The sequence below is a fragment of the Peromyscus maniculatus genome, chromosome 12, assembly GCF_049852395.1.
Source record: "Peromyscus maniculatus bairdii isolate BWxNUB_F1_BW_parent chromosome 12, HU_Pman_BW_mat_3.1, whole genome shotgun sequence".
NCBI lineage: Eukaryota > Metazoa > Chordata > Mammalia > Rodentia > Cricetidae > Peromyscus > Peromyscus maniculatus.
In genome coordinates this window covers 22627044-22648141 of record NC_134863.1, presented here as the reverse complement: position 1 = coordinate 22648141, position 21098 = coordinate 22627044, and the positions used below count along the sequence as shown (strand labels likewise).

The 21098-nt window shown below is 49.7% G+C and overlaps 1 protein-coding gene across 13 annotated transcripts in view; it reads right to left on the bottom strand.

Moving 5' to 3' along the window:
* Window positions 1-18416, bottom strand: part of Bdh1 (3-hydroxybutyrate dehydrogenase 1) — a 44229-nt gene extending 25813 nt beyond the window's left edge. The window contains exons 1-2 of one of the 13 annotated variants that reach the window (XM_042259147.2): window positions 18155-18416; window positions 13322-13451 (exon numbers count right to left, since the gene is read on the bottom strand). Coding sequence is in view for 2 of the 13 variants with exons in the window: in XM_042259146.2 (XP_042115080.2) it covers window positions 10519-10535 (17 nt within the window). In the remaining 11 variants the exon portion in view is untranslated. Of the gene's footprint in view, window positions 1-10381; window positions 10745-11828; window positions 12093-12896; window positions 13095-13321; window positions 13452-18154 lie in introns of those variants that run through there. The other 12 variants (XM_076548682.1, XM_076548684.1, XM_076548680.1 and 9 more) reach the window with 12 other exon arrangements.
* Between the last annotated feature and the right edge of the window lie 2682 nt (window positions 18417-21098).

The window sequence follows — 21098 nt, the reverse complement described above, 5'->3', positions numbered from 1 at the left end:
CAACTAAACCTGCACACAGAGCAAACAAAAGACCACACATATACCCATTTCAGGTTAAATCAAACTACTGCGTCTAGGTCATATGTCACATGGTGTCACCTGAGGCCTGCCCAGCACCATGATGATTAAATGGCACATACACAAACCAGACCCAGATCAGGCTAGCACAAAGATGGCCGACTAATCAGCCAAAGCGATGCTCCTCACAGGGGCCAGCTGTGGGTATTTAGCTCCTTCAAACTTCAGAAAAGGAAGAGAAGCAGAGGCCTCCTCAGCTTACATTGTTTCCATCAGTAACTGTTGCTCAGCATGTGTGTTAGCGCCCACAGTGACAGCTTCTGGCCAAAGGGCCAGGAGGGGAGGCTGAGAGGACCCACGAGGCTGGAGCCCAGGGGATCTGCTTTTTTCCTGGCCTCTCCTTTGTGCAGCTTGTTAGAATGCCTAGCCACTCCCCCAGCTACATGACCACATGTGTGCTGGCAAGATCTCAGGGCCTTACGTCCTATGTAATCCTATGTAATCCGTGTGCTGCGTGACCACGTCATCTATGCACATGCGTGGCGTAGCTATGCGCATGTATGGGGGGATCTATTAAAGCAGGTTCCGCTTATTCCTTCCCTCTCTTCCTGCACAGTCGTTCCATAGGCCGATGCACATCTTTCCTATTCTCTTCCCCTAATAAACTCTTTAGTGGGTTTTGTTGTACCTCATGGCTTTTCTCAAATGGTAAGCAGCACCACTAATGCATAACATTGCACCACGTAATAACTAACATTGGTACCAAGATGAAGCGGGGCCCTCCCAGCACCCTGCGCCCAGGACCTGTACTGAGGTTTACTCTATCTACGACTGCCCACTTTTCCATTTGCCCAGCCACTGGACTGCTTTGCACAACGCTGGTGGCTTCGATTGGTGATTTTCCCTTTCCGGCCAGCACAAGCAGTCCCCTGGACCCATCCAGTGTCCTTCTGGTGTCCCCAGGATTGTGGAAAGCCCCATTCATGGCCTTCATCAGCTACGGTTGGCCCCCATTGCAGGCTTCAATGTCCAGCCGTTTCCCATGACTGCAGTCTGAGACGTCGTTCTCACTGTCAGGCCCTCATCCTCGGGCTGTCCCCTCAGGCTGTCCCCTCAGGCTCGTACACCCCACCCACATTCTCTCGCTTGATGAAGCATTAAATGACTTGTGCCAATCGCCAATCCTCACTTGATCTCGGGACGCCTGAGATTATAGTCTTGGATCACTTTGTTTTTTTTATTTTTTCTCTCTGCTGTGATCATGGGAAATTAGGCTTCCTCCTCTTAGTCCCAACCCCCCTCTGAGAAATGCCTTTTATATCCCTCAGATAACAATAAAAATTGGCCATCTAATGGCTCCTTGGACCCCGATAAATTATGGGAATTATCTAACTTGTCAGCGAACAGGCAAATGGAAAGAGTTACCTTATATCCAAGGTTTTTTTTTTTTTTTTTAACCTCAGCTCCAACACCTCCCTTCTTGATTCCTTCTCTCCTGCCCACGTGCTCCGATCCTTGCTAATAACCTACTCCCTAAGGAGCGCAGACGAGTTTGGGAGCAGGCTAGGATACATGCGGATGAGGTTCATCAATCTAATGCTGCCCATCCACTTGGGGCTGAGGTGGTTCCCGATCAGGACCCACACTGGGATCATAATACCCCAGGCAGCTCTCTAGCTAGGGATCACTTTATAACCTACCTCCTGGCAGGTCTTCATAAGGCTGCCCTCAAACCAGTAAACTATGAAAAGCTAAAAAAATATAATTCAAGATAAGGAAGAAAATCCATCTCATTTTTTAGAACGGCTTACAAAGGCTCTCTTACAATATATTAGTCCAGATCCTGAGAGCCCAGAGAGCAGACAGCTCCTTATGACCCATTTTGTCTCACAGAGCTTCCCCAACATCAGGGCTAAACTTAAGCATCTGGAGAGAGGACCCCTGACCCCACAGGCAGAAGTCTTAGCTGTGGCATTTAAGGTACCATGGGAGAGATGAGAAAGCCCATTAACAGAACTGCCAAATGCTGGCACACACTATCTGACCAGTTGCCTGAAGGTTTCCAGGTCCCTGTTTTAATGTGGTAGAGAAGGCCACTGGGCTCGTGTGTGCTCTGCCCCACACGGGCCACTTACTGGGCCTTGTCTGAAGTGCCACCAAGAGGGACACTGGTCAGCTGACTGCCCCCATGCACCTCGTGGCATGGGGACATCAAACCAAGACCACCTTCCAGCTGATCTCCGACGCTAAGCGACGGGCGATTGAAGGTGCCATCTCTCACAGGGAACCCAGGGTAGCCATTACAGTATTGGGGTGATCCATTTCCTTCCTTTTGGACAATGGAGCCACTTACTCAGTCCTGAGGGAGTTTTGGGGTCCCACCTCTCCTCGTTTCCTTATTGTTGGGGTAGGGGGACAGCCTTACCTACCTCACCAGACCCCACCACTTAATTGTATTTTCAGGGGTATCCCCCTCACCCACACATTTTAGTTGTGCCAACCTGCCCTGTGCCCCAATGGGAAGAGATTTTCTAGCTAAGGTAGGAGCTTTTATTTTGTTTGCTCCCCACAGTTGCATGACTCCAGACTTGTCAGCTTCAAAACACACTCCTGTCTCTGCTGACCATATCTGCTACATCAGCTTCCCTCTGTGTCTCTGATAACATATTCAAATCTCTAATTACCTACTCAGCTAACTGTTACAGGACCACCATAGAGCCGAAGGCCAAGGACCATCGAGTATACCCAGGCAGTAAGGAGCAGTAACAGTCCAGAGGTATTTACACTCCCAGACTCAAAAGGGTCTGGACTCTGCTAAACTAATAAAGAAAACATGTACCTTGAGGTTTGTCTCAGATAAGGCTTATCTCGGGTGAAAACTAAAAGCATGTTCCAAATTTCTCTCTCTCTCTCTCTCTCTCTCTCTCTCTCTCTCTCTCTCTCTCTCTCTCTCTCTCTCTCTCTCTCACACACACACACACACACACACACACACACACACATACACACACACACTAACCAATAAAATTCTGATAGTAGAGTACTAAACATAATATCATGGCTACCAGCTCAAGAATTACCTTTGGCTGCTTCTTAATATGTTTAAAAATTCTTCCAAGCTCCAGAGCCAGCTTGAATCCACCTGGACAGCACCTTGTCAGACCCAGTCACAGAGCCTGGAGCAGCGGAAGGCGATGGATGATTCCCAAAGCAGTGGGAGCCAAACCACTACCTCAGGATATCTGGCCACCCCAAAATCCCCTTTCCTACCCCCAAAATTTAACTGACACTCACCGAGTCAGCTGGAAGTAGTTTCAGGAGACACGGCACCCCCATTCCCGTTCACCCATCATTTTTATAAAGAACAAAGAGTCTGGAATGTTTGAATTCCTAGTCACTCCCCCAGTTACATGACCGTGTGTGCACTGGCAAGATGCTTAGTCCTCCCAGGGCCTTACGTCCTAAGTAATCCTTCGCTTCGTGATCACGTAATCTATGCACATGCATGACGTAGCTACGTAAACCTGTATGTGCATGTGGGGGGGGGACCTATAAAAGTGGGTTCCATGTATCCCTCCTCCCTCTTCCTGAACGATCATTCCATAGGCCGATGCACATCTTTCCTATTCCCTTCCCCTAATAAACTCTTATAGTGGGTTTTGTTGTACCTCGTGGCTTTTCTCAAATGGTAAACAGCACCACTAATGAATAACATTGCACCATGTAATAAATAACATAACTGGCTATAGCTCGTCACATCTTGTTAATGATAAGATCTCAGCAGGGAGAAATCTCTCTCTAGCACACCCAAATATAACTGACAATCAGACACGAAGCCAGTATATTAGTCAGTTTTCTATGACTACTAATAAGTATCTGATACTGGGTAACTTTATAATGAAAACATGTAAGCCAAGTGGTGGTGGCGCACGCCTTTAATCTCAGCACTCGGGAGGCAGAGGCAGGCAGATCTCTGTGAGTTCGAGGCCAGCCTGGGCTACAGAATGAGTTCCAGGAAAGGTGTAAAGCTACACAGAGAAACTCTGTCTCTAAAACCAAAAAAAAAAAAAAAAAAAAAAAAAAAGAAAAGAAAAAAGAAAACATTATTTTTGGTCTACATTTTATTTCAAAGTTACAGGCACACATCTAGCTACCAACTTCCATCTAGCAGAGTCCCAAGTTGTTATAAGACATGAGACATTGTAAGATCAAAGTCAGTAGAGGAGCTACCTTTCTTTCCTTCCTTCCTTCCTTCCTTCCTTCCTTCCTTCCTTCCTTCCTTCCTTCCTTTCTTCCTTCCTTCCTTCTTTCCTTCCTCCCTCCCTCCCTTCCTTCCTTCCTTCCTTCCTAGACAGGTTCTCACTATGGCGCCTTGACTGGCCTGGAGCTCATGGTGTAGACCAGGCTGGCCTTGAACACATAAAGAGCTCCCTACCTCGATGAATGCTGGGATTAAAGGCATGCCCCACCATACCTGACACACAGACTTTTTATAAAGCCACCAAGATTTAACCAGGGAGCTCCACCCTGATGACATTATCTAATCTGGACCAGCTCCTCTGAAGTCGAAAAATAGTTCACTTAAGAACTGGAAGCCAGGCAGTGGTGGTGCACGCCTTTAATCCCAGCACTTGGGAGGCAGAGCCAGGTGGATCTCTGTGAGTTCGAGGCCAGCCTGGTCTACAGAATGAGATCCAGGATAGGCACCAAAACTTCACAGAGAAACCCTGTCTCAAAAAAAAAAAAAAAAAAAAAAAAGATATGGAGAGACGGTCCAGTGGTTAAGACCACTGGCTGCTCTTTCAGAGGACCCAGATTTGATTCCCAGCACCCACGTGGCACTCACAATCATCTCCAACTCCAGTTTTAAAGGATCCAACAACCCTCTTCTGACCTCTTCGGGCACCAGGCATGCGTGTGGTGCAGAGACATGCGTGCAGGAAAAAACAAAACAAAACAAAACAAACAAACAAAAACCGCCCATACACATAAAGTAAAAAAATAGTTTACTAATTTCCATAGTGAATAAGGACAGCCAGTTAAATTTCTACCCTTTCCAAACTTCACAATTTGAGTTAAGGCTTAAACCGTATCTAGATCGTGGCAGCCTCAGGCCAGTCAGCAAGGCTGTTCAACTTTTAGCTGGTTAAGCATTTAGCTGGTTAAGCATGTGGCTGGTTAAGCTTCAGGCTTTCAAGCAGCAGTTCAGCTGAGATCCATTTGGATGAGGACACAGAGGTTTCCAGTCTAAGGAAACAAGATCAGCTGAGAAACCAGCAAGGTGAGGAAGCTGTGGCTTGTTCTGCTTCTCTGATCCTCCAGCATTCACCCCAATACCTGGCCTCAGATTTGTTCTTATTAATAAGACTCTTTAAGATTCCTGCTACACTATCCTTCTATCTAAATCTCTTATCCCTCACTCCTCAAGAGTATCCTGGGGTAAAATGTGGGAGCCAGTCTCCCATCTGGCCTCCCACATTTAGTAATGAGGAGGAATTAGTCCCCAGGGAGATGTCACTCTCCTGGGGCTGGATGAGCGAAGGTAAGAGAAGTTGTTATAGATCAACCCCACTGCTACATTCTGCCTCATTCAAACCAGCCCCCCCCCACCCATTGTGCTAAGAACAGCAGGGGGCCCTCACCTAAAGGGGAGCACAAACTCAAACTAAACCTCTTTTATCTAAAAGTATCAGTCTCAGGTGTTGTTATGGCAACAGAATTATGCAAAGCCACTCCCCCTTTTTAAGAAGCTCCCAAGCAACACGCAGCATGACCCTGTGGGTCCATTCTCTTTAATGCCCAAGCTGCCCTGATTATTTATTTAATCTCCCTCTATGAGACAAAAATCTCATAAGCTCAGAGGACTTGCCCGTCTTCTTGGCCACTTTCAGGAACCATCAGTGCCCAGGAGAACCAGAGGAGGCAGGCACCAAGCAAGCCTCCAATGAATGAATGGAGATAATTAACCAAGGAGCACCTTGGGGGTAGAAAGGCACCATGTGGCCCATACCGAAGTTCCCATGGCAGGTGCCTGCAGGCGGCCGATGAGCAGAGCCCGACTTGGCCCCCTGTGGAAGACCCAGGCCAGAGCTGGTCTCGTTCTTTACAGGATACCATGTGCTGAACACACACATCTCCACCTCCTCCCACCACAGCTGAAGCCAGGTTGCTGTTCCTGGGTGAATTCAAATGTAGTCTGTAATTAAAGACCTTCACCAGCCCTGGGCTCAATGCCCGGGAAAGAAAATGCCTCTGATATAGTCTCCAAATGGAGGGTTGCTTTCAACTTAGTTTCCTTAGAGTCAGCAAAATGTCAAGTGTTACAGTCAAAATAGTTTAAAGCACATAAAAACCCGGGCCTTTGAGGGGCCCCCAGATGGATCAGGCCCTCTGAGTAGGTGAGACAGTTGATTGGCTTGATCAGTTTGGGAGGCAACTAGGCAGTGGGACCAAGTCCTGTGCTCATTGCATGAGTTGGCTGTTTGAAACCTGGAGCTTATGCAGGGACACTTGGCTCATTCTGGGAGGAAGGGACTGGACCTGCCTGGACTGAGTCTACCAAGTCGATCTCAGTCCTCGGAGGGTGGGGGGGAGGATTTGCCCTGGAGGAGGTGGGAATGGGGGATTAGCTGGGGGTAAGGGGAGGGGTTGGAGGGGGGGGAGAATAGGGGAACCCATGGCTGATATGTAGAACTGAATGGTATTGTAAAATAAAATAAAAATTATTAAAAAACAAACAAACAAAAAAACTCGGGCCTTTGAATTACGCCTGTTTACAACATGGTCTCTCATACACGGAGTGGTAGACATTTACATCTGAAGGCAGGGCCTCATACCAAGCAGGTGCTTTGTGTCCGAGCTAACCCCCCCCCTCCCCCAGCCTGGACCAGGTTTGTGGAGCACAGTGCCATCATGGAATACCTAAGGACTTTCCCCAGTGGCTGTCTTAATGCCTCCGGCTGGATTTCACTCTCTGTAAAAGAACAGGAAGTTCTCTCTCGGATCTGCCTTCAGGCTTGAGAAAACAGAAATGGTTACAGGAAGTAGGTGGTGCCAGAAAAAGGAAGATCTCCTAAGGGCTGGAGGTTCCGCTGGCCTTGAAACTCAGGCGCCACAGTAGAAGGGCACAAGGGTCTGACCCGGAGGGACCAAATCCATAGGATGCTGTCACAAAATAAAGATGCTAGGAAAAAACTTGGGTCTCCTCTCAAGAGCAGCCCCTTGGCGATCAATGCGTAATCTGTGCACAATCCATGGGAAGCCCAAGGTGAACCCCATTTCTCCTCCCATTTCAAAGGAGTCCAGATCAGGAGCCAGGTATGGTAGCACCTTTAATCCCAGCACTCGGGAGACAGAGGCAAGCGGATCTCTGTGAGTTCGAGGCCAGCCTGGTCTACAGAGCAAGTTCCAGACAGCCAAGGCTTCACAAAGAAACCCTGTCTCAAAAAAACAAGAACAAAAACAAAAAAAAAAACAAAAAACAAAACAGAAGAAGAAGAGGAGGAGGAGGGGTACAAATCAGCCTCAAGGGGTGGTGACCTGTGACATGGCCATGAGGAGGGCAGCTAAGCAAGAACAGGTTCTGAAACACATGCATGCAGCCTTGCCGGGCTACTGGGCTAGCCATGTTGCACTGGAAAGCGGGTGTCTCGAAGAGGCCACAACCCACCTGCTTTCCAGCGGGTCAGTAGCTAGGTCTCTCCTCACCCCACCAGGGTAAGTCATCCTCAGAAGAGGAGGGGTATCTGTAGGGCCAGGAACAGTGGAGGCAGACATTCGGCAGGAAAGTACTCAAAGTTCTGGGTAGGATGTGTAGACGGGCCTCCGGCACCCCAACACCGGAGAGGAGAGCCCTGTCCCACAGAGGAGGGCAAGCTGCATCCTCTGCAGGCACCCCGCACGGAAGTACCCAAGACGGCAAACACTGGCAGCCCGTTGCTAAATCTGGCCCCCAAGAGCTTTAACTTGCCTTACATTTTTTGTTATTAGTCGCTTCAGTGCAGTGGTTTGCTGTGTCTTGTTTCATTTTGTTTGGGGTACTGGAGACTGAAGCCAGATCCCCGCACACACTACACACATGCTCTGTCACTGGGCCACAGCCCTCAGCCCAATTTAACATGTTAAAAGTTAACATAATGAGGTAGGGGAGCCATGCTTGGACCCAACAAGAACATTTTGCAAGTTCTATCTTAACACTACCGATGCGCTTTTTTATTTTATTTTATTATTTTTTTTTTCAATTTGCCTGGATAGTACAGGAGTTTGAGTTATAAGATCTGGGACCAGCCGGGCAGTGGTGGCGCATGCCTTTAATCCCAGCACTCGGGAGGCAGAGGCAGGCGAATCTCTATGAGTTCAAGGCCAGTCTGGGCTACAGAGTGAGTTCCAGGAAAGGCGCAAAGCTACACAGAGAAACCCTGTCTCAAAAAACCAAGGGGAAAAAAAAAAAGATCTGGAACCAGAAAGATATAAATATGTTCTGGATATTTTTCTTCTAATTATTTATTAGTTTTGTTTGGTCTGGTCACAGGTAATGAGAGTTTCCCAGAAGTCATGCCAAAGAAGCAGGCAGAGGGAGGCGGATCTCTGTGAGTTCGAGGCCAGCCTGGTCTACAGGGAGAGTTCCAGGACAGCCAGGGTGGTTACACAGAGAAACCCTGTCTGGAAAAACCAAAAAATAAAAAAAGTAAAAACCTTTGTTCAAAAAGACGCCTACCAGTCCTTTGAGAGAGAATCTGGACAGGAACGCCAGAGGGCACACACATTCTCACCATACTTCCGGCACAAACGCAGGCACAACTCATAGCAAATCTCAGTGGAGTCAATAAAGGCAAGGACTTAGCTGCACAGCCCTGTCTGCAGAGACACCTAACGCTGGCACCCCAATCTGCCCAGGAGATGAACTACCGAATGGCGGTCACCGCAGTGTATCTCTTCTGTCAATCCCCTTTTCTCACACTCGCTCCAGCCCACAGGCTTCAGTCTCCACAGCTGGAGCTGCACAGGGAGATGGCCCGTCCCTTGACCCTGATAACTTAGATGGCCCCTAGGAAAGAATGAACTGGAGACATAAGACCTGCTGAGGATAGATAGCCGAAGGAAGGTTCTGCTGAAAGCTATCATTAATTCTTCATCTGCTTTACATTCAGAGAATGCCTTATAATGACAAAGTGACAGATGCCTTCCTTGCTCCATCACCCATTCGTGCTTCCCCAAGAGAAAATGTTACAAGAGATGTCAAAGCCACTATAACGATAATAGCCAGACTAAGAGAATATTCTATGCCCAGGAGAACAAGACTTGCCTGTCAAGGGCAGGACCAACTATTGAGGCTATCCAGGACTCCATTTCCCGTCCGTTATTACCGTATGGTGAGATTTCATAGCTGTGTTATTTATGTACTATCAACACACTAAGGTTTATTTCCAGCTCAGCCTTTGCCCCCAACTCCAGCCTCAGGCATACAACTGTCCCTTTGAAGGTTTTATTGGGTATGCCAAGTTCAACTTGTCCCAAGTGTGCTTATTTCCTGATTTCCTGCACATTCCACAGCGATTTCTCTGTGCCCTTTCCTGCTTCCATTTTTTGCTTTCCTTCTTGGTATCTCACTGCGACCTTCTACACATTATTTTTATTATCTTACCTGCATCTGTGAGTCTTACTCAGCTGTAATCTCTTGGAGTAAGGGGATTCCTAAGCAGTACCCTGCACACCAGAGACTCATAGATCAGTGAATTAAGGTGTTAAGCCAGGCGTGGTGGCCCATGCCTTTAATCCCAGCACAAGGGAGGCGGACTAGTCCTCTTCTCTGATCCGTACCTTTTGGCTTTGTTCTGTGACCCACCTAGTTTAACCAGGGCCGTCTGACTGACCACTGCATTGGAACTGTTCACGGGAGCCTGGTGGGGTCATCGGTGAACACACAATTTTAGCCAATGACTCCCCCTCTCCCTGAACCAATAGCAAATAGTTCAGCTAATCTTCTAATTGCCTATAGCAAAAATCAGTCTCCCAACAGGGACTGTAACCTCAGCTACTCAGGAAGCTGAGGCAGGGGGTCAAAGCCTTCCTGGGCTATATGAAGTCGAAGGTCAGCCGAGGTAACTTAGTGGGACATCATCTCAAAATAACAAAAATCAGGTTGAGGATACAGCTGGGTGGTCAACACCATATCATGCATGAAGCTCTCACTTCAACCCTCCTCACAGGAAAAGCCAGCCAACCAACCACAACCAACCAACCAGCAAAACCTCTCCCTCTCTTTCCCTAGTCTCCCTCTGGACTTCTGTCATTGCAGTGACCCAGTGGGGGTATATTGGAGAGATTTCTGTTCATGACTACTCACAAGCCCTAGCTAACTAACCATAGGTCCCACCTGCACTGTGAGCACCCCACGAACAGGACTCAGGTAGTGAATCGCTGACTTCCAGGTTTCCTCTATAGGATGTGTTGTTTAGAAATCACGAACGACACATGGATGTCTCCATTCAGCTTCCTTGCCTGCTTAGGGTGTGCATGCCTAGTGCTTCAGGACGAATCTGATGTCGAAAGAAAGGCGTCTGCTGCTGCGTCACAAAGGATCCTGGCAAGAGGAAGTCCTCTGCCACTCTTCCAAGTGGGAACCTCTGGTCTAGACAGTGACTCTGCACCTGCTGACTATGGGCCGACTTTGGCTCACTGGCTGGAAAAACATGCGATGGGTGTTATGGCGCCGCCTCCTCCTCCTGGAAGGGGCAGCCACAGGGCTAGGGAAAAGGACGTCGGAGCCCCACCCAGATGCGCGGGCCCACGCAATCTCGGCGCCCTCCAGCATGCAATGGGTACGTTGGAGTCGCGCAGGCGCCTCCTCCTCCACGCCGCACCCGACGTCGCTGTGGACCTCACAGCCAATCCCAGAGCCGCGGTCCCTTCCAGCCGGCAAGAGGGCGGGGACCAAGGGGGCTCGGCCAAAGCCGCGCTCCCATTGGCTGAGGCGGCACCACCTAGACAAAAGCCGCACTGTCCTCCAGACGCTGCGCCGGGGTGGCTTCGGGCCTGGCTCTGCCAGGGCCCCCGCCGCTCTGCCATGCCCAGCAGACCCCCGCGGCGCCGCCACCTTGCCTGGACCTCCTTCTCCCCCTGCACCGGGGCCCATCCGCTCTCTGCTAACACTTGCTCCGCTCGCGCTCAAGCAGCTGGACCCGCGGCCTCACCGCTGTCCAGCATCCTTTCGGAGCGCAGCAGGCTTGGAGGAGGCACTGCCAAAACTCCGAGAACAGAGCCTGGTGGAGGCCACGGGATGACGGGGGGTGGACGTAGGGCAAGGTCGGGAGATGGTTCGGGACCGCGCAGTGCCTACAGCCGAGGCTGGAAGGCTGGATGAGTGGCTTCGATCCAGGCTCGGTCTTAGACTACGCGAAGTGACCTTGGGCCAGTTCCTTCCATTCCTGGGGCCTCGGTTCCCTTCTGTGAAATTGCGCGGGTAGTGAATGATGAGTGCCAAGGGTTTCACCTAGGGGCCACGAGGCCGCGTGATCAACCCTGGGCCTCCCGTTGCGATAATAAAGGACCTTGTTCCTGGAGGCGCGCACGCAGGAAGAGGGAAGCCAGCAGAGGGTGGCGGGTGCAGACCACCGGGGGCCGAGACAGGAAGATCAATCGTTCCATCTCAGATTCCTCTTCGGCCGAAGGGCTGTCTAGAGGACACGATGTCCCTTCCCCACCCGCATTCCAAGGACCCGGCTCAGGGGCCGCGCCGGGCCAACCCAAACCTAGCAAATGGCGCTGGCGTGCAGCACCCCAGTTTCGGCGATGGAGACCCTTCCTCTTACCCCAAAGCGACCCAGCAGGGGGCTCCGCAGCGGGTTGGGCTGGTGGGCTCGTCTCAATCCGGTGCTGTGCAGGTGCTCGGCTTCTGGCTTGGAGTTGGCACCCTGCCCCAGTTTCTCAGGACACTCTCCCGACCCCTAAAAACCGCGGCCTCCTGCTTCTGACACCCGGATGTGCCTTACACACTCCGGTGCGTGCGTTAGAGCTGCGCCGGGCGGGGCCCGACGGCAGACAGCGCGGAGGCGGGGAGAGCTCGGGCGCAGCCTCCTTAGCCCTCCTTAGCCCGGGCTGGCTCTGCTCCAGTCCAGGGTGCCCCTAGTCTCTAGGCACCCCAGAGATAAACGTGCTCTCACCTGTCCATCCCAACCCAAGCCTGGTACAGATCCCTGCAGCCATCTGATTCTTTCCTGGACCCTGGGTGGAGCGGGGAGGCAGAAGGTGCAAGAAGGTTTTCAGCCCCCACCCCACGCCCAAACCAGGGGAGAAAGTGCCGCTCCAGGAAATGAAGAAACCCCCTCAGAGGACAAGACTAGGTCTTTCGTGTGTTTGCTGTCTTTAAAGCTCACCGGAGCTAATGGTTATTTGGTTGACTTTTAAATGCCATTTAACCAAATGACATTGAATTTTTTTCTGCTGTGGTTCCTCAACGTATCGCAGCTTCCCAAGGTTTCACCAATAGGACCCATCTGCGTGTGGTCGGCAGGGATAGATGAACTCTACACACACACACACACACACACACACACACACACACACACACACACACACACACACGACCACGAGACACCCGTTTCCAGGATGAGAAACAAGCCGATGGAGCTATGTTTAGATAAGTTACATAAGGATTGAATACAAAGGGACTAGGAAGGTGAACACCCCAGGGAAGTACCCTGGAGACGGGGGGTGGGGGGGCACGAGGCTTTGAGGAAACCTGCTAGCTCCATCCCTGGATCTTGAGGGCTGGGGCTGTGTTCCATTTTTATGCAACACCCCCCCCACCCCACCCCACACACACCCGCACTCAGAGCACTTGAAGACCGGGAGAATCCTGAAAAAAAAAACAAACAAACCTTGGTTTGCTGTGCCCGTTTCACAGACTCAAACCAGAGTGCTTATTTCAGCGACTCAGAAAGGCGCTCAGTAGATGGTGCAGTAACTCCTAACAGCAAATCCCCATACTATAAATCAGGCGTGGTTGTCCACGCCTTTAATCCCAGCACTCAGGAGAGAGGGGCAGATCCACAGAGTGAGTTACAGGACAGCCAGGGCTACACAGAGAAACGAAACGTAAAAAGAAGAAATAATCATTATAAAGTCCTATAATCATTATAGTATAATGTATCACCAAGTTACACTTTGAGAATTATGTCATGCTGGAAGAGAGTTAATCTTCCCATCTAGGAGAACCGTAGATTCTAACTTGGGGACTTGGGACTCAGAATTATGTATAAAGATTTATAGAAGACTCGATAGTTAGTGACCTCTGTGATGTTACCTCAGACACCCCTAGCAGCTGGCTTCGGAATTTTCCAGTTCAGCTTTGCTGGTGTAACCCCTGAAGCTCCTGCCTCCGCTGTACAGACCTCCTGGCTTCAATGTGTCCCTGTCACGGCACTCTGGGACTCCTGCGGGAACCGAAAGAGCCAACACCTTCTGAGACGTGTCTCTGATCAGTACTACCCCCTTGAGACACAATCTGCCCCTCCTTATCCCCTCAGCAGTACTGAAGTGAGTCTAGTGTACTTCCTGAAATGATAATAATGCCCATGGGGTCAGTGGTAGTGAGCACCGTGACCGACTCAATAGCACATCCTTTCTCACTCCGTCCTCCCCATTTGACTAAACCAGCCTCACCTGTTCCTGGAGATTCATTGTGGAGCTTTGGAATGATCCCCATGGTTGACTTGGTGAGTGTCCTGTTTTGCTGTGGTAACAACATGCAGAGCAATCCTCTTCCCAGAGAGGAACTGCTCTGCCACACATTCTCAGACCACACTCGTGAGTTACAGACCTCAACTACTGGGTTCCAAACCACCGAGAACCCCCAAGATGGTGGTACCCATGGACAGATCACCAGCAAAAGGCTACCTGAGAAGCCTCATCCACCAGGACACCGTCATCTAGTAAGCAGGGCCATCCTGTGCCATCTCTCCTAAGAATTTATAGAAAGGTATGCCTTGAATTCTTGTTAGACTTTATGTGCACAGAGGCCACCTCCATCCCAAGGAAACTGCTTGACACTCAAAGCTGGGATCTAAATTAAACAGGAACACAGTGTGGTTCATCTATCTTGTCTATGAAGTATATTTCCTGTGAGGTTTTCTTCTCCCAACTTTATACACACACACACACACACACACACACACACACACACACACACACACACACACACGACAGGGTCTCATTGTGTGCTCCTGCCTGGCATGGAACAATCTTTGTAGACCAGACTGGCCTTGAACTCACAGAGATCTGTCTGCCTCTGTCTCCCGAGTGCTGGGATGAAAGAAGTGCGCCACCACACCTGGCTCTTCTCCCCCTTTTTAAACATTGTTAAAAAAAAAAAAAAAAAAAAAAAAAAAAAAAGCAAAAACCAAAAAGCCCTCTGTGTAGCAGCAGTAAGCCATGTGATTAGTGAAAACATTCTTTCATCACCCTGTTGACCATATAAAGGAAATTCGCTCCCCAAATAAGCTGTCTGTATACACATCCTCTCCATGCTCTGCTTGGGGTGGGGTTTAGGGGTGGGGGGCCCAGATGAAGAAAACGGTAGCCCCTGGTTCAGGCCTCTTTCAACAGACTGTTCCCAAGCCTGCTAATGAAGAACTGGTTTGTTGGGTTTGAGATTTCACGCCTTCATTTCCCAAATGCCTTGCCCTAGAGGGCATCACTAACAGCTCAGACACAGGTAGGAAATGGTGACTCCCAGGAGAAAGCCGTTGAGTCCGGGAGAGTCAGAAAACACCCAGCGCGGCCCCATCTCAAATCACTCTCTCCCCAGGACAGTTCTGTCTTCCAGTTTGGGAACTGGAGAAAAGGCTTGGCTGTGAGTCTGAACACATGAAACAGAAACTGTGGGAACCAGGTCACTCTAGACAAGACACATGCCAAGATTCCATCTCGGTCCTGCACCTCACTGCCCAGACGCAGGGCCTGCGGCCGGGCTCTTTAGCAGCTGTACATTTCATCTGAACCCCCAGAGGGCGCTGTTGCAAATAACCAACATAGGTTTGGGAGGGGGGAAAAATCTTTGACATTTAGGGGTTATGAGATGTGTAAATGAGCTGAGTCGTCAGGAGTTCATCTCTAAGTCTTCTGAAAGAGGGACAGAGGCATGCAATGGGTGTGGAGTGTGGCGCTCGGGAGAAGTTTCACGGAAGAATAAGCTTCCTGAAAATTTCAGAAAAACTGTGACACCTAAGTCCCCTGCTGAATCGGGATCTCATCATCTGGTACGTCACACTTTGTCCCATGCTGGCCCTTAGTTAATATCCCATGTAGAGACCCACAGAGGTTTCCTAGTGAGAACTTACTCAGGGTCTGAGACTCTGAGCTTGCTTTACCCAGAAGGGCTGCCTAAGGGGATGATTTGACCACAGGCATGGTTACCAGCTGTTTGGAAGGGTCTGCACTTGGCTGTACGGTATGCTCTGATCCAGCAAGGGGGAGGTCTTTTGCCCCCACCCTTGGCATTGTTATAAAAAGCCCTTTTGAAGAGGCAGAAGGGGCCGTCGGGTATTGATCCAGGTACTGGATCCCGAAGCTGTCCTGTGTTTCTGTCTGTCTCCTCTTCGCTATCTTTCTAATATTTTCTTATCCCTCAATCCTCCTCATAGGAACCCTGGAAAAGGTGGGAGCTGGCCTCCCACAATCCCTGCCCTTTGTAGACCTTGCCCGACTCATACTACACCTGGCCCGGTGTGCCCCTGCTCCCTGCTGGTAGTGGAGAGTGCAGCATCTGGTTGGTGTAGACTAAACCCTGTCCTCAACCCCCTCCAAGTCCTGCAGTCTGTGCAAGTCTGTGATGAGATCTGATGGGGCCAGAAAACATCAGTGCCATCTGCTACCCCAGCGCCCCCAGACTTTCTGTTTTGATGCAACTGGGTTTTTCTCTTAAACTGGAGGCCTGGGGAGAAGGCACCAGTGGACAAAAGCCAAAGCCATGGGAACATGAATTCACCACCACCACCACCCCCAACCCACATAAAAAGTCAAATGTGGTTGCACATCTGTAATCCCAGAACTCCTCTATCGAGATGGATGACAGAGCCAGGAGAATTTTCCAGAAGCTCATGGACCAGCTAGGCAGAAATATGCTGCTCAGAAACAGAAACAAAACAGTGACCATGCCTCATGGAGGAGGGCGAGACTCCTGAAAGTTGACCTCTATGTAAGGGTAGAAGTATTCAAATGCCTAGAGAGAGAGAGAGAGAGAGAGAGAGAGAGAGAGAGAGAGAGAGAGAGAGAGAGAGAGAGAGAGAGAGAGACCCTTGGCCGGGCAGTGGTGGCACACACCTTTAATCCTAGCACTCGAGAGGCAGAGCCAGGCAGATCTCTGTGAGTACGAGGTACGAGGCCAGCCTGGTCTACAGGGCGAGATCCAGGACAGACACCAAAACTACACAGAGAAACCCTGTCTCGAGAGACAAAACAAAAAACCAAAACCTTAATCTAAGGAATTTTGTGAGTATCAAGTAGCTTGTTCTACAATTGGCAGTGAAGACAAAAAGCCCGATGAATCTGTTTCTGAATCAAGGTGTGGAATTCAGCAGGTAGTGTGTTGGGGAGCGACTTTGACAGCTGATCCTGATGTGGCTGCTATCAAAGAGAGCTGGGGGGGGGGGGGGGACTTCCCGTCCCAAGGGAGAGCAAACTGTCCCAAGGGAGAGCAAACAGTGTGAGGCTGATGGGTGGAGAGTGGGGGCAGGGAGCAGAGAAGGCAGAATCAAGCAAGGTACACACACACACACATCCACCTCTTTTCTGTCTCAGGTTTGGGCAGCTGGGCTTTTAAAAGGATTTCAGTTGTGGGAACTGAGCCCAGGGCCTTGCGCACATAAGGCAGGTGCCCTCCCACCAAGATACACCCCCAGCCCTCTCCTGTCTCCTGACAGGCGTCTTGTGGAGTGGGGAGGGGGGGGGGGGTGAACAGTCTTCAAATCTAAGCAAGGTTCTTTTGGAGTCATGGAATTTTTTTTTTCTTGAGTGCTAACTCCGGAGCCCAGGCTGGCCTCCAACCAGCGTTCCTTGGTCTTAGTCGTGTGAGTGCTGGGGTTACAGGTGTGTCCCATCGTGCCAGGGCTTTATTGGAATCTTTGAAAAGGCACACGTACAAGCAGATAATACAAACAGTTCCACATCCAGTCCTCTCCCACCACAGCCCAAAAGCAAACGATAACATTCCTTCAGCTCGCAGACACTGAGATCTTAAGCCCTCAGAACGGTGCGGGTTTTGAAAATTCGATAAACCCGTGAGGAGAGCCCGCTTTCAAGACTGCTTAGCATTTTCAATCAACAATAGCACTTAGTGGTTTTTCACCGTCCCAACCACTGTGCCAAGCGCCTCCGGTGCCTCTCACCCCGCCTTGCCACCGTCCTGAAAGCCATCTGGGGTCTTTCCTGTTTTACAGCTGGAAGGAGGATGCTGGGTAGTGAACTCAGGGCCTTGTACATGCTACTACCGACCCCCACCTCAACCCTATAATCCCAATTTATGAGGCATTTGGAGTAGAGACTCCTTCCTCTAGCACGTTCAGGCATGTCTCTGAAGTTGCTTGGTTACGTGGAAGTGCCTTACGGTGATTCTGATAAAGTAGCCAACTTTGGCACTAACTGACCTAACTGACCATATTAACTTTTTTCTTTTGAGACAAGATCTCACTATATAATACAGGCTGCCCTTGAACTCACGATCTTCCTGCTTCCGCCTCTGATTTCAGGAACTCCAGGTGTATACCACTGTACCTGGCCCATAGAAACCTTAAATTATAGTACACAGAACATGGTTCTCAATGCTTAAATCTGATTTAATTTTCTGTACTTCTAAGTCTGTTTTTAAAAAGAATATTGAATAGACTACAGTAAAATTTAAAAGCAAGATACAAATTTATATGTTTAATTAATTTTTTTTTCCTAAATAAGTGCACATTCCTTTCCTTTCTGCGGTTGGCACCAGAGTTAGAACCTGGTTTTTCCATCCATCAAATTGCAAAGCTATGGAGCTTTTCTCTTGGAGCTCTAAGACCTCTTTCTAAAAGCCTGTTTACTTGTCCCAAACCTTGTTCCCCTCCTCTAAGCAGCCCTGAAGGCTCGGGGGTGTTTCTCTTCTTACCTTAGCCAGTGGCCGGGCGGCTGCAGCACTACCAGGACCCGGAGCCCTCTCCAGACAGGGACCAGCTGGATGCCCCAGACTCCTCTAACTTCCCAGCAGGGTCTAATAACTACCCAGGAAAATCTCTTCCAGGCTTAGTGTGTTTCTTTCTGATGCTTTACCTGGGAATGAAAGTTCCCACACAAGTGTGACAGGAAAGCCACCTATTGATAAAATACAGTATTAAGCTTCTGAGTGCCTGCCTGTTTGTCATTGGATGGGCAAAGTTCAGCTTTGGTGCTGTTTGTTTTAAGCTTAAACTGTCTGTGAATTTGACCCTCTGGCAAGCAGAGGATCAAGGGTAGATACTGCCGCTAAGGCATATACTTAAAAAAAATATGGCAAAGGACATCTCTGCTTGGCTCTATCAGAAACTCACCCTTCCAGACAGGCATATGTGGACACAAGTTAGCACAGGAACTAGCCTGAACAGAGTGGAAACCAGCCAGGGTACCCTGAGCATGACCAGGAAACCCAACCCGAGGAAGAGTTTTAAATGTTTCAGGAGCCTTGCACAGCCTGCCTGGAATTCTGAGAATCCCTTGGTTAAACTCAGTGGGAAAGTAAGGTGGATTAAATTAGTGACCCGGGTCGGTCTCTTCAGAAAAGAAGGTTTGGTCACCTCCCCTGGAAAGACCTGAGGCAGCGGACAAGCTTCCTGAGGTCGGAGGGAAGACAGGGCTGGCAGCAGACGATGGTCATTACTGTGACCGGTTGCTAAGTTGTAGCTGTCGTGAGCATTCACTCCTCGTTTCCTCACAACTGTGTTGTGTGTGTATAGAAATGCCTGTGTTCCCTTTCATCCTTTGTCATACTGCAGCATCCATGCGTGGACTTGAGTCAACATGTTCCAAGAGTGCATAGCGCTCTTACGGGGGAACCAGAGTTTCGTTCCCAGCATGCCTGTCTGGTAACTCACAACTGTCTGTAATGCCAGTTTTGGAGGATCTGACGCCCTCTTCCGGCCTCTGAGAGCACTCCCACTCATGTGCCACCCCACCACCCGCCTCTCCCCTACAATTCAAAATAAAAAAAATAGATCCGGGTGTGGGGGTACACACATTTAATCCCAACACTCAGAAGGCAGAGGCAAGTGGATCTCCGTGAGTTCCAGACCAGCCTGGTCTACATAGTGAGACTGCGTCTCAAAAGATCAAAATTTAAATAAATAGGAAGTAAAATCTTAGAAAACTCTGTGTTGATTTTAGTCCCCTGTTAGTTAAGGACTGTTACCAGCTGGCCTCCTCTACAGAGAGGATCTGTTGAGATGTCGCAGACAGGTGATCCAATCCGTAAAATTTCTCCATTGGACTCAGGGTGTAGCTCAGGGGGAGAGGGCTCACCCAGAACATCTGGGGGTGTAGCTCAGAGGGAGAGGGCTCACCCAGAACATCTGGGGGTGTAGCTCAGAGGGAGAGGGCTCACCCAGAACATCTGGGGGTTGAGTTCAATCTCCAGCAATGGAAAAAATAATAATAAAGCTTCTTGCGCCCAGTGAGATGGCTCAGCAGGTAAGGGCGCCTGCCACCAAACATAGCAGACTGAGTTCAGTCCCTGGGATTCACATAGTGAAAGGAGAGACCTGATTCTCGTAAGCTGTTTTGACCTCAGATATGTATATGAGTGCACACACACACACACACACACACACACACACACACACACAAATACATATATAGTAAATGTTTTCAATTTCTCCCCTGTATGGGCCATTTCACATTCAAACCATAATATTGGTGGGGGGGCGGTGGTGGATACATGGGAAGGCCGTTCTTAATACTGCTAGTTTGATGAGTTTTATAGTACCATGTGTGTACACATAGTATATATTTTACATGTTTGGACAGCCCTATGAAAATACCCCCTCGAAGTGATCTGACTCCCCAACTGGACCCTGAGGCAAACGCGAAGCAGATTCTTCTCTGGAACTGTCCCTCCTTTGGAGAGCGGCAGTGAAGGACCTTATCCCGGGGCCTGGAAGAGGGGCCAAAGGTAGGAGAGCTGGGCTCAAGCCAAGCCCGGACGTGGCAGTGCTTACCTTCCACGCCGTCGGTGCCCTGAGGTCACTGACCTCCAGGTTCTCACTGCCGAGGAGGGACAAACACAAGGCCTCGCTGTCCAGCCTGTTCTCTGTGTTCTGACTCCAAAATGTAACTTTCCCTCTCCCCTTTCCGGACACTGCTAAAATTCTAAGCCTGCTTGCCCCAATGCTCTGGATTTTCTCTCCCTCCTTCCCCGTCCGTCCCCCTCCCATTCCTGTCCCTCTCTGTCCTGTCTACCCCCATGAAGCTGTTCACAGGCAGCTCATGTGCATGGTTGAGGCCAGAACAGCTTGTGAGAATCAGTTCTCTCCTTTTGCTACGTGAATCCCAGGGACTGAACTCAGTCTGCTATGTTTGGTGGCAGGCGCCCTTACCTGCTGAGACACATCTCACTGGGCCCAAGAAATGTACTTATTTTTCCATAGCTGGAGATTGAACTCAACCCTCCCACCCTCACCCCTTTCTTTGCCCCTTACTCAGGAGGCCTAACCTCTCTGCCTCTTACCCTGCTGTTTCCACTGTCGAATACCAATAGTGTTGGCCTTGAACTTCTGCTGAGTCCATTTGGAAATTCTTTCATCTGCAAGATCTTTTTTTTTTTTTTAAAGAGATTTATGTATTATGTACACAGTGTTTTGCCTGAAGGCCAGAAGAGGGCACCAGATCTCATTATAGCCAGTTGTGAGCTACCCTGTGGGTGCTGGGAATTGAACTCAGGACCTCTGGAAGAACAGCCAGTGCCCTTAACCACTGAGCCATCCCCGGCCCCTCATCTGCAGGAGAGTCTTGTGTCCTCAGTAGCAGGGCAATGGAGAGGGAGCTATCTTGAGGTTGAGGCCAAGGAGTGCCCGCAGCAGAAAGAG